The following is a 13,444-nucleotide window of genomic DNA, read 5'->3' on the forward strand; positions in this document are numbered from 1 at the left end:
GCTGGCTGTGGCGCGAAGGACAAGGCGAATGAGCAGCACAGAACGAAGCAGAAGCTGGGCCCCTCTCTTGTTGCATAGACTCAGGGCCTTGCCTACATTGAGGACTTTAAGATTTCCCACTACTGCCAGTGGTAACAACAGCCTAAGCTCGAGCGTAGGTAACGTGCTGGTGACCAGTGGCATTTTTGTCACTGTCATTTAGACATGCGCTGAGCAGGGTGAGATGACATGGTGGTAAAACGGCCAGCACTTTGTCTCCACTAGAGCTCCCACTGCGCTAGAGGACCCAACCAAGCACAGGGCACCACTGGGGTAAACTGGGTGCATACACATAATGAGCAACAACTCCTGCCCCAAAGAGTTTACAATCCAAATATACAAGCCAGGCCAAGGGTGGGAGAAAGGAAGTATCATTATTGCCATTTTACATGTGGGGAAGTGATGGGCAGCAAAATTAAACAACTTGTCCAAGGTCACACAGGGACTTTGGGGTAGAACTGAGAATGGAACCCAGAATCCCAGTCCAGTGCCTTACCTATAAAGCCATTCATGTCTATTTTAGTGGTTCGGCCTTGATGCATGCTCTTGGTATAGGCTGGTTCAATTTTGTTCTTGTCTCCTTGCATTTCCACCTGTCTATTTTCATCCTGTCCTAGCTGTGTGCACACCTAATTCCCCTTCCTTCTCTTCCCTGCCAGATGCAGCAAAAGTATAGACATGTATAAATTCATAATATAAGGAAATGCATCTTAAGAATGCCTGCTTTACACAACAGCTGGGTCACTGAGGTCACCTGGCAGCCACAGCATCTATGAAAATGATGCTTACTTAGCCCATAAAGAGCAGTTGCTGCTTGGTAAAGGCAAATATCTACATATCCAGCTAGTTTATCTCTAAGAGTATGTCAACACAGGGACAAAAGCCCTGCAGCAGGGCCACGGCTGGGCCAGGTCAGCTGAACCGGGCTCACAGGGCTTGGGCTTCAGGGCTAAACATCGCTGTGTAGATGTTCAGGCTTGGGTTGGAATGCAAGCTTGGGGACCTGCACCCTCACAGGGCTCCAGAACTTAGGCTCCAACCCGAACCAGAATGTCTACACAGTAGTTTTTCAGCTTCAGATCCCGACCCTCACGAGCCTGGGTCAGCTGACCCGGGCCAGCTGTGGGTTTTTTATCCCTGTGTAGACATAATCCTGTACTAAGTTACTCACAAAGGGTACAGTTCTGGGAGCAAGGTTAAAATGGATCACACTTACACACACAACTGTTTAACTGCTCATGTGATGTGTTTTTCAGAACCATCTTTGCCAGCCCTTAGTGAGAGATGTTTAAAGCGGGGTTTTCTCCCTTACAGCTCATTGTATTCCTTCTTCTTAATCCTGCAATGAAAGCCGTAGACTGAGCTTGTGACATTGCTGCAGTTTACAAGGCTGTCCTCGGAAGAGGATTAAATGAACTTTACCCCATATCTTCAAACCGAATGGGAAGTTAGGTTTGAAGGGGAAAGCCGGTGCTGAAAAGCAAAGTGAAAACCATAAACAGGACAGTTGGCCTTTGTATGTGATCTCATGTTTCAAGTTTGCTCTAATTCTAAAGTCTCTTTTCAAATCAAAACCTTCTGCTTTATATTAAAAACATTTGTCAAAGCAGATATTGTGTCTTATGCTGTTGCATAATAAAAACTATGCTGTGCAGAACAAATCATGCAGTAGCTACTGGGTATCACTCATATTTATGAAATCTGGAATCTATGCTAAATCTTGGGGGTGAAGACTGCTTGTATTCATAGAAATGTGCTGATTACATTATAAGCAGATAAGTGGACTAGTTCAATTTTGTCCAGATAGATATACACACGCTGGAATTCGTACTTAGCCAACCCCTGTTACATAGTTATATCCTCCCTCCCAATATGGTGTAATAAATTAGAAAACTTTCCTAGCTCAGTTAGTTCTTCCAATGCAATCCAACAGAGCACTAGCCCATCTTACTGGGAGCTACAGTCCTTCGCCATCTGTTTAGAACCTAATTACAAATGCAAAAAAAAATGTGCTTTACAATTGCACCAGTAAAAAGCTGTAAATGATTTAAATGCATGCATATGTTCCCTGCAGAATTGAACATGCATCTGTGACTTCTCCTCACATTAGAGACACAAATCAACAGAAAAGTACCCAAATCTGACTAACAGAATGTTCCTATAATGGTGATTTTTATACCTTTATTTTTTTTTTTATGGTAAACGGGGCTTTTTTGAAGCAATTCATTCAACTGCATTTTCTTCCGTTCCATTTTAAAAACTGTTTGTCACCATTTTGTAAATATAGTACAAATCAATCCATAAAACTTGCAAAAGAAGGGCAGGAACAGAGAGTCAGAGGGTGAGCCTGCAGCTGGCGGTCTACATTTCAAAGCACGTTTTTTTTTCCTACAGAGTGAAATGCTACAAGATTCAACGATCCTGTCTGGGTGGGTATGGGATCAGACCAGCTGCCCTGGAATAACTCCATCATTGGGGGCTGATGCAAAGCCTATTCAAGACACTGGGAGTCTTTCCATAGACTTCAATGGGTTTTGGATTAGGCCGTAAGATAGTCTAATTTCAGAGTTGGAGCCCCACTTCCAGGTGTTGGTGCTCCCTCAGTCCATGAAAGAGACCACCAGCATTTTAGAACATTGGCTTAGGTGCACATTTATATATGGATGGGGGAAGCAGGTAGCTAATTTGAGGTGTGGCAGTGGGGGAGTGCAACTGCCAAGCAACTATAGCTTAAAAAAAAAATGGAACCAAAAAACCGTAGGGCCAATGTTTTAAATAGTCCAAAACAAGTAAGACTGTCCCAGGAGCATGCATTGCCCTTGACTGTAGAGGTCAAGGTAGCAAAGTCTCTAAATGCAGCTACTTATGAGCTGCTGAAGGAAGGTCAGAGAGCAATGACTTGAGAGACCCACCTGTAATAAGGAAATCTCTTAACATTCTGCTGGAATCAGTGTGGTGATGAAAAACACTGATGCTTCCTCCCTTCCCATACGAATCAAACTGACAGGAGAGTGGTAATTAGGAGTGAAGTCATACTGGCTGGCCTGTGGACCTAGATGGAGAGAAATATGCATACAGCTCATTAGGAAGCCTGTGAACTTTGCAGATAGGCTTTATGGTTAGGCTGCACAGACAGAACAAGAATTGCCACAGCATGCACAAACCTGCCTGTTTGCCTTATTCTAACGTCACAGGAATAACTCTGACCAATTGTCCCTCTACTCCATTGCAACAGACTGGCCCAGTCTCATGGATGTGGAGCCCCAGCTCCTGGAGTCATGTAATTACCTGATATCTTTCATGTAAAAGTTTTAGCTCTCATGGTTGCAGAGGAAATCTTGAACACATGAGCAGATTGGGACCTAAGGTACTTCAAAAAACAGATGGCATATAAAAAACCCAAATTATTTTTACAATCTTACTTTTTGGATGGGGGGAGGGAGGCAGAACTGATCCGTGACTTGTGAACATTTAAGAGTGGCAGTATGGTGGTAAGGAAATTGTGGGGAGGGTGACAGGGGCATATTATGCTGTAAGTGGGTATGTCTCCTCCACGCCCCACCAGCCCCTCAGCCAACTTCCTTCCCAGTGCAGGTACCCCCCTAGCCTCTTCACTTTTCTGGTAAAAAGTCTTTATTTTTGCCTGGCTGGGCACAACTGAAAATACAGGCCATTTCCATTTCAGCATTCTTACCATTCCAGGCTTGTCCTCACCAGAGAGGCGAGGAGAAGCTTCAGTTTTATCTTTGTTTTGTCTTGTATCCTCTGGCCACACTGTATACGAGCGCTGTGCAAAACTGGACTATATCAACTGGAAGTTTGGAAGGGTTCACGTGAATCTTTTATTTGGTTTCATTTCACATGGGTTCGCACTCATTAATTTTGTAAGAATCATTCCCCGGTCTTACATCCATTAGTGAAACAAATCAAAACACTGCAGCACTTCAGCTGGTTTTGCCTCAAAACTATGTGAAATGACAAGCTTTCCCCAGCTACAGTGTGAAATCATAAATTGACACAGGGTCATGATTCTGAACCCTTGCAAAGAACGTAAGCTGGGCTCACAGATGGCAAAGAAACACAACATCTGAATAACATCATTTAGGATAGAGCTAGTCCAAAAAAAAAAAAAAAATGGGGAAAGTTTTTCCATGAAAAAAATTCAATGGAATTTTGGAAATTTGAAAAATTTCAATCATCTCTGATTTTGTAACGAAAGTTTGCGCAAATCCATTATAAGCCTGCCATCAGAGGAGGGCAGTGGACAAAAGATTAACCGATGCATGATAAATTCTCCTGTAGGTCTTTATTAAATGACTGAAGAAAAGGTGTTATTTAGAAAGACACTAGTCTTTGTGGTAGACTTAGATTTACTGGGAATGGTCATGTTAAACGGACTGTTGGCTGCTGTTTGCAGGGAAAGACAGATAATGGTGGAAGAGACAGTTACCTTTTTCCGTAACTGGTGTTCTTCGAAATGTGTTACTCACGTCCATTCAACTTAGGTGTGTGTGTGCTCGCCACATGCACTGGTGCTGGAAGTTTTTCCCTCAGCAGTATCCGGAGGGGACTGGCTCTGGCACCCCCTGGATGCCACCAAGGATGCCTACGCTCTAGTCGAGTGGGCTCTGATGATCGGTGGTGGAGGGACTCCCGCTAACTCATAGCAGGTCCGAATGCAAGAGGTGATCCAGTTAGAAATCCTTTGTGTGGACACTGGGAGGCCCTTCATCCTATCAGCTGTAGAGATGAAAAGCTGAGTCCACTTATGGAAAGGTTTTGTCCGATCGAGGTAGAAAGCCAGAGCCCTTCTTATGTCCAAAGCATGAAGGCACCTCTCTTCACTAATCTCATGGGGCTTAGGGCAGAAGACCGGAAAAAAGATGTCCTGGCTCATGTGGAAAGTAGACACCACCTCCAAAGAGGCCCGTTCAGCCACGCAACATCCACGCTGTGAGATGGAGGGTTGCGAGGTTGGGGTGCAAGAGTCGGCCGTGATCCTGTGACAGCAGGTCTGGTCAGTTCAGCAGGGTCCAGGGAGGGATCGCTGACAAGCTTGATAGCGTCCCAAACCAGTGCTGGAGAGACCACACCAGAGAAATCATGATAACCTGCGCCTTGTCCCTCTTGATTTTCGCTAGGACCTTGCTGATGAGAGGAATTGGAGGGAATGCATACATCAGGTTCCTGCCCATGGCAGGAGGAAGGTGTTGGAGAGGGAGCCCTTGCCCAGACCCTGTCTGGAGCAAAACCTATGGCACCTCCTGTTCTGCCTGGTGGCAAACAAATTCACTTGGGGAGGATTCCGTGGTCGATTCAGAAGTCCCAGAGATGGAGTGCCTCTTGGCAAAGGACTGAGGATTGCGCTCCACCTTGCCTGTTGATGTAGAACATCGAGGCTGTGTTGTCAGTGAGGACTCTGACCACTCTGCCCAACAGGTGAGGTAGGAAGACCATGCATGCTCTGTACACAGCCCTGAGCTCTTTGACACTTATGTGTAGTGCCAATTCCTCTCGGGACCATATGCCTTGGGTCTGGAGGGTGCCAAGGTGCGCCCCCCAGCCGAGGTCCAAGGCATCCAAAACCAACTTGACTGAGTGAGGAGTGCTGACAAAGGGAACTCCTTCCAGGACTTTCTGGGGGTCGGTCAACCATCGCAGCGAGGTAAGTACCGTTGTGGGGATGGTGATGACCTTCTCCAGGTGGTCCCTGGACTGGGAGTAGACTGTCGCCAGCCATTGCTGCAGGAGTCGTATCCGGCATGGAGCACTGCATATGTACATGCTGCCATGTGACCTCGTAGGCACAGGCAAACCCTGACCGTGGTCAGGGTAAATGTGGAGACTTCCGCGATGAGGTCCGTCAGTGCCTTGAATCTCTCCAGTGGCAGGAACGCCCTGGCGCAGGTCGAGTCGAGCACCACTCTGATGAACTCTATCCTCTGTACCAGGAGATTTTTTGTTGTTCACCAACAGGCCAAGGTGATGGCATGTGGCTAGCAGCACCATGACGTCCCCTTGGACCTGGAGTTGCCCTTGATGAGCCAGTCATCGTAGTATGGGTAGATCTGGATACCCTGACATCTGAGGTAAGCTGCCATTGCCAACATGCACTTGGGAAATACCGGTGGTGCTGTCGCTAGGCCAAACAGAAGGACCGTGAACTGATAGTGGTAAGGACCTACCATGAAGATGGAAAGAAGCGTCTGTGTCCCTTGAAGATGACGATGTGGAAGTATGCATCTTTCAGATTGAGGACGGCATACCAGTCTCCCAGATCCAGGGAGGGGACGATGGAAGCCAGGGAGACCATGTGGAACTTTAGTTTTGCTAAGTAGTGGTTCAAGCCCCGCAGGTCTAGTATGGGCCGCAGACTGCCCTTGGCTTTGGGGATTAAAAAGTATCGGGAATAGAACCTCTTGTTCCTGTACTCCACAGGAACTACCTCCACCGCACCCAACTGTAGTAGACCCTCTACCTTCTGTACAAGAAGATTCTTGTAAAAGGAGTCCCTGAAGAGGGTTGGGGAAGGGGGGGGGGTTTGAAGTAACTGAAGAGTGTATTGAGGACCCACCATATTGAGGACCCATTGGTCCGATGTTATAGATGCCCACACAGGGAGGAAGGAAGAAAGGCGATTGGCAAACAGAGGGGAGGAAGGATCTGAGGAACAATCCAGTAGGTCGCATTCGGGCGTACCCTCAAAACGGGCACTTGCCCGTCTGCTTACTGCGGGTCAAGCCTGCCTGGGATGTAGACAGAGGTTGGTGGCCATGGAGTTTAATGTCCGTCTGTCCGGTGACCAGGGCGTGCCTGTCAAAAGGGAAGTCTTGCATTGACCGCTGAGCCTCCGAGGAAAAACCAGAGAGGAGCACCCATGAAGCCCTGCACAATGAGATGGCCAATGCCATGGTATGGGCGGCGGCGTCCGCAGCGTCCGATGCCACCTGGAGAGCTGCTCTGGCTGCAGTCGTGCCCTCATCCAGGATCGCCTGGAACTCCTTCCTAGAAGCCTCAAGAAGGGCACTCTCGAACTTGGTCATGGCCTGCCACCTATTAAAATCATAGCAGCCTAGTAAGGCCCAATGGTTGGCAACCTGCAACTGTAGACTGGAGGATGAATAAACTTTATGCCCAAACAAGTCTAGTCTCCTTGAGTCTTTATTCTTAGGCATAGCCCCCAGTTGACCCTGTCTCTCCTTGTGGTTAACTGCCTGTACCACTAGGGAATTGGGAGCAGAGTGGGTATAAAGGTACTCATGGCCCTTGGATGGCACAAAGTACTTGTGCTCCCCCGTCTTGGAGATCAGAGGCAAGGAGGAGGGGGTTTGCCAGAGGTCATTTGTAATTTTAGCGACCACCTCATGTAGGGGCAAAGCTACTCTGGCCGGGGCCACAGGGCAGAGAACATTAAAGAGGGAGTCTGCGGGTTCCTCTAACTCCTCCGCCTGGAGGCCGAGGTTGGCGGCAACCCTCTTTAACAGCTCCTGATGCACCTTAGCATCATCCTAGAGCACCAGTGGAGGGGGCCCCAATGTGGCCTTGTCTGGAAACGAGGAGGAGGAAGCCAGTATCAAGGGGTCCTCCACAACCATAGGTGGTCTGGTGGCTTGCTCGCCCACCCACTTCATCCTGCGCCTGCGGGGTGCCTGCAGCCGAGGCCTCTTGGGCTGGAGGGGGCGAGACAGGGCAGTAGCCGGTCTCTACGAAGCTCCGGATACTGAGCAGGTGGCCTGAGAGGGCTGAGAGAACCCACATGGTTTTCATGGGTACCACTTTGCCTACCACGGAGTCTGATGCCACGGGCCCGCCAACGTAGTCTGCGCCATAGGTGCCGGAGGCTGTCCCGCCACTAGGAACCTTGCTCTGAACCTGAGCCCGAGCAGTCACTCCCCTGCGACCAAGAAGGGGCTGATTGGTGGCTCTGTGCCGATCGGTACAGGTCACCCCTCCCAGAATTGGATCTGGCTGACCTCAACCAGCATCTGGCTCAGGGCCTCGGCAACCAGTGGCACTCGGCGGATCCGCGATGGCACTGGGTCAGCAATCTACGCCTCACGCTTAACATGTGGTACCAGGCTGTGGAGCGGGACCAGGAACCAGAGTGGACTTGACATTGTGAAGATGCTGCTGCAGGTGATGATGCTGCCCTAGGGGATTGGCGACGGTCCGGGGAACAGTACCGTCGGTCCGGGGAACGGTACTGTCGGTCCCTCAACCTGTCCCTGGAGCAGTACCAGTGCCACAGAGATTCCAGGCGCAGACTCCGAAACTCCTGCCGGGGGGGCGTGCCTCCAGAGGTCTGTGCCTGGTTACCAGCGAGCTGCGCCTCGAGCTTCTCTGCCATTGTCTGAGGTCCGGAGACCAGATGAGGCTGCGAAGCTTCTGCCTGTCACGGTCAGAAGCGTGTTGGCTGCGAGAGGGCGACCGTTGGTGGGACGTTCTCCGTGACGGGGAGCGCTGCGGGAAAGTGGAGACTGTGGTGATCCCAATGCGGGTTTACCCTGGGACCGGGACCCCACAGGGGGCGGAGTGGGCGGCCCTGAGAGGGACATAATGTCTTGCGCAGCTTGGAGAGCCTCCAGTGTGGACAGCACCTGGAGCTGAGGAGGACCTCTGCCGCTATCTGGGGTAGCCAGCAGGGAGTGGGCTAGGCTACACTGCTCAGCCTGAGCTGAGGCCCCAGATCCCAAAGAGGGTGAAGAGGCGCCCGAGACAGGGCCTTGGTCCACCCCAGACTTGTTCTTTCCCTTGTGGGAAGCTGGAGACCTTCCTTGTCGCGTCTTCCTGGGCTCCTTGGCTGGAGCCATGGAAGGAGACCAGTGCCAGCTCGTAGATGGTACTGGCGGGGTGCTGCACACCGAGATCACGATGCTCAGCACCGAATCAGAGCGCTGCTCCAGCATCGGGATAAGGGCAGATGTCATCAGGCACGCCTTCAAACGAATGCCACGCTCCTTCTTCATCCTGGGCTTGAAGGACTTGCAGATTTGCCCAAGCACCGTAAACAACTATTATGTGGATTGCTAATAGGCATGGGACTTTTACAGCGATCGCAGGGTTTAAAGCTTGGGGACCAGGGCATGCCCCGTCCCATGGCAAAGTCCCTTTAGTCTCTAACTTAACAAATAGGTTGAACTAAACTAGAGGGAAACGATATACAATAATATTTGCAAGAGGCAAATGAGTTTGAAAGAACGAGATGCAACAGCTCTAGCACCAGTTCCATGCACCATCACTGGAAGGAACTGAGCATGGAGGGGCATATGCGCGCCACTCCAGGGGGCACCAGAGCCGGTCCCCTACGGATACTGCTGAGGGAAAAACTTCCAGCACTGGTGCATGTGGCGAGGACACACTCTTAAGTTGAATGGACATGAGTAATCACTCGAAGAAGAAGGTAAATTTTCCTCAATATTTCTGGAGTACTGATCAATGCTAAATTGAAGCAGGATATTTAATTTGCTCGCTCGTCTTGATTCTGGTAGATTGCAGTGAGAATTTGTAATTCGTGAATTTTAAACCAGGCTTAACAACTTAATTCCACATCAAACATTTATGTATTTTTATAAGTGCCAAAAAATTGTTGTTTAAACAAAATCAAGAACACAATTGTTATTGTTACTACTATTTCCACCAAGGCATCTATAAGAATGACTTTGGCATTACAGAACATAATTATTCTATATTCGGAACTTATATGCCCCACCTTTCCCCATATCACAGTTGTATTTGAATACCTCCTAATCTTTAAGATGCAACACCCCTGGAAGGTAAGGAACTACTATTGTCCCCATTTTACAGGTGAAGAACTGAGGCAGAGAGCAATTAACTGCCTTGGCTCAGGATCACAAGGGAAGTCTGTGGCAGAACAGTAAACAATACTTGGGTCTCCCAAGTCCCAGGCTGGTGCCCTAACCATTACACCATCCTTCCTCTCAATATACATAGCTTTGGGTTTTGCTTGGATTCTTCAGCAGAGCTTTCCTATCATTCTGTTAAGAGGGCAATCTTCTTTTTGTAATGCTTTCGATGCTGTTATTTGCAGTTTGCTCTTAGAAGCTTGAAAACAATCTCTCTACCCCTGCTAGACAAGCATGAATTCCTTTTCCCCATCCCAGAGTGTCTAAAGGAACTGAAGTAAACTGCAGCCTTTTGCTTTGCGTTATCAACACTGGATTCATTTTGGTTGGGAAGGAACCTCTAGTTGGCTATTGTATACGACCTCTAGCCTCCTGACTAATTATTCCTCCTGATAGTGGGTGTCAGGCCTAACCTGGAATATGTTCAACAACAGTGGCTGTATAAACATGCTTGCTAGGTCATTGCATTGCTCTGCAAAGCCAACCTTCTTCAAAGGCACTTTTTGCTTAGTATTTCTGTTGCCATTCTTCTATACTCTTCAGTTTGATCTCTCTTATACAGCACAGCAATGCACACAATGCATCACGTGGCTTTGCCCATGCTGTATACAGAAAGAATTACATACCAATTGTTATATGCAATACCCTATAAATTATGTGTCTCTTTTCGCTGCAGCATCACAGCACATGCTCAAATTGTCATTGCCTTAAATCTTCCGTGGTGTTGTATTCTGACCAGGATTCTTCCATTTTATATTTATGTCTGATTCTGCCTCCTACACTGAACCTCTATTGATTTCCCCTCTCCCCTCATTTATCTAACTCCCTTAGATTAATAACACCAATAAAGGTAAGAGAAATCCCTCGTTTGCATCACCTGTAAGTTCAGTAAGCAGTCTCTCTGGATCTTCCTCCAGGTCATATGAAGGTATTGCATTATAACTGGCTCCAAAACTCTTTTTGAGCCTACCTCACTACCCTTCCCATAATTACTCTGAGCCTCCAACAATGTTTTTATCTGAGATGCAGTCTGGTCTAATAATCAGAAGAGGATTGGAAAAGTCAGAAGTTGTGGATTCCATTACTACTTATTGTTCTTATGCTCCATCAGACATTGCCTTCAAATTTTGTGAGCACAGTTTTGATCACAACAGCCAGGCAAATGATGTCAGTTGCACTACCCATTAATTGCTGGCATAAAATCAGAGGCCAGGTTTAAGCTTCTTATTTTTCCCCTCCATCTCTGTGATATATTGTTGGTGTAATACTTAACATGTTTGTAAGGTTAACAGTGATTGTAGAACCTCTCTATCTATATCCTTCTATAAAAAGGTGCTATGGAAGTGGGAGGTATAAGGCATTAAAATAAACACATAGTAGGGGAGGATAAATTGAGAGTGGATACTGGAGAATCACTGTAAGAGAATGCCAAGACTTTACAGAGGTCAACAGTCACATTTCAAAAGCTCTCTCAGGACAAAACAATGACAATACTCAGTTCAAATCAGAGTTCAGTATACATTTGGGCTGTGTGCATGTATATAAGCCCTCATTCTTGGCTTCTCAACCTCTGGTTCAGTAATGATATCACCAAATGTGTAACCAGTAATGGGGGAAACCGATCACAAGATGTGGCTGAAAATGCATTCCGTTGATCAGTAATGGAAGTGGAAAGCTTGCTTAGACTCTGAATATGTCAAAGTAAAATTCACGCACTTCAGACTCCAGCATTTACCCAGTACTAAATTAATTTTATTAGTAATGCTATGAGACAATTAGGGTTCTGTTTCAAGAGATACCACCTCATTTCCCTTTTTAACTGTGGACAGAATCAGAGTAAGTGCAAAATAATCAGTTAATGAGCAATCCCTCTCAAGGATCGTGTTCTCTCTCAATACTATGTACCCTACTCACAATTAGGGAGATTTAAAAGAAGGAACATTGAGCAGGTGGCTTCATATTTTAAAAATCCATTGAGAACACTTTTAGACACAAGTCTATTAAAGAACCGCAAAGCAAACCTTGAGCTGAAGTCCTTTCAGTCTTAAGCATCTGAAATAAATTTTAGCATTAGGAAGAGCGCCTTGTAACTGTCACGGAGACACCGGGCCGATGCTCTGGAACTGCTCTCTAAAAACCAGTCAGGACTCTGGTGAAGCATGCCACTGTTGCCAGGGCAAGAAGTCTACGTGCCTTCAGCCTTCCTGTGTCTGAAATTCAGAGCATTCAGCATCCCCGTTCACCGTGTGCTCCCTGCAGTGAGTCCGCATGAGCAGGGTTCCTGGGGAAACCAAAGGGCCCTGCGCCCCACCTCCGCAGTCAGACATGACTCTCAGCCAGCATTGTAAAACGGAAGGTTTATTAGTTGACAGGTACACAGCATAGAACAGAACTTGTCAGCACTGAAATCAGTGAGTTTTAGCCAAGTCCATCTTGGGGGATCCCTGGGTCAGACGGCCTGGACTCCCCCTCTTCCAGTTCCCCATAGCAGACTGCCATGGACCCTGCTGCCTGGCCTCCGACATGCCCGTTGCTCCTCCTCCGCTCTTTGTCCTGCTTCCTGGGCAAAATGTCACCTGGTTGTATTCCTTTCCTGGTTCTCAGGTTATGAAAGGCATCAACCATCACCTCCATGCAGGCAGCTGGGCAGCCTCACCTGCCTCGAGGGCCTCCGCAAAAGTCAAGCACCCAATTCCCACCACCTACGCAATGGTGCAGTACACAGGGAAACTGAGATACACACAGTATTAGTACAGGACAGTAAGACTCACATGCAACATAACAAGGTAAAAAAACCCCACTTCATCAGTTACATTCAGCCCTGCCCAGAGCTATCAACAGGCAAAAATATTTTAATTATGGCTTTACATTTGCAGACACAAGAGACTGTATTTAAGCATCTACCTGATCTGCAGTTACAATCAGCTAATTAGAAGTGCTAATGCCATTGTTTGTGTCTGTACAATTGACTGCAGGTATAAAACTGGATGCTGGGTTTAAGCCTCTTTTTAAAATATCTTACCCCGAATGGAGGTTATGTACATATATTTCCCAACACAGTTCTATTCCAGGCTCAGTTTTTTTTCTGCAAAGAGAATGAAAATTATCCGATATTGCACAGGGCTTATGTGATATAGGCAAAAATGTTAGTGGGAAATAGTTACGACCACAAATGTCACCTTTATGCCTTTATCTGTTAAAGTGAATTTGAGTTCAGCTCTCCAGTGATGAGAGACTAGTGCAGTACCCTGCTACACCACACAAAGGCTCCTAAATCTTCACAACATTGCAGAGGTGACAAGCACCAGTATGAACCAAGTCCTATTTTGGTTTAAAACAATATTACACACATACTTGCGCCTTGGGCTTCTGCAGAATGGTTGTCAGTGGTAGAAGTGCATTTAAACTGTACCATCTAGTCATTTAGCTACCCTTTAGAATCTAAACATGTATCAGCCTTGGCCAGGCTGTACTATATTTCCACGCAATGAAGGCCAAAGGATTAGTTCCTAGTGAAATGACAGTATTCATTTCAGTTTTTT

The 13,444-nt window shown here is 47.3% G+C and overlaps 1 protein-coding gene across 1 annotated transcript in view; it reads right to left on the reverse strand.

Annotated features, from left to right (window-relative positions):
* Positions 1-13,444, reverse strand: part of CDH23 (cadherin related 23) — a 544,508-nt gene that overhangs the window by 529,106 nt on the left and 1,958 nt on the right. Inside the window, exon 2 of the mRNA XM_034775586.1 lies at positions 2,952-3,091. Within this exon, the coding sequence (XP_034631477.1) occupies positions 2,952-2,976 (25 nt within the window). The 5' untranslated portion in view covers positions 2,977-3,091. The remainder of the gene's footprint in view (positions 1-2,951; positions 3,092-13,444) is intronic.

The sequence above is a fragment of the Trachemys scripta genome, chromosome 7, assembly GCF_013100865.1.
Source record: "Trachemys scripta elegans isolate TJP31775 chromosome 7, CAS_Tse_1.0, whole genome shotgun sequence".
Classification (NCBI taxonomy): Eukaryota; Metazoa; Chordata; order Testudines; family Emydidae; genus Trachemys; species Trachemys scripta.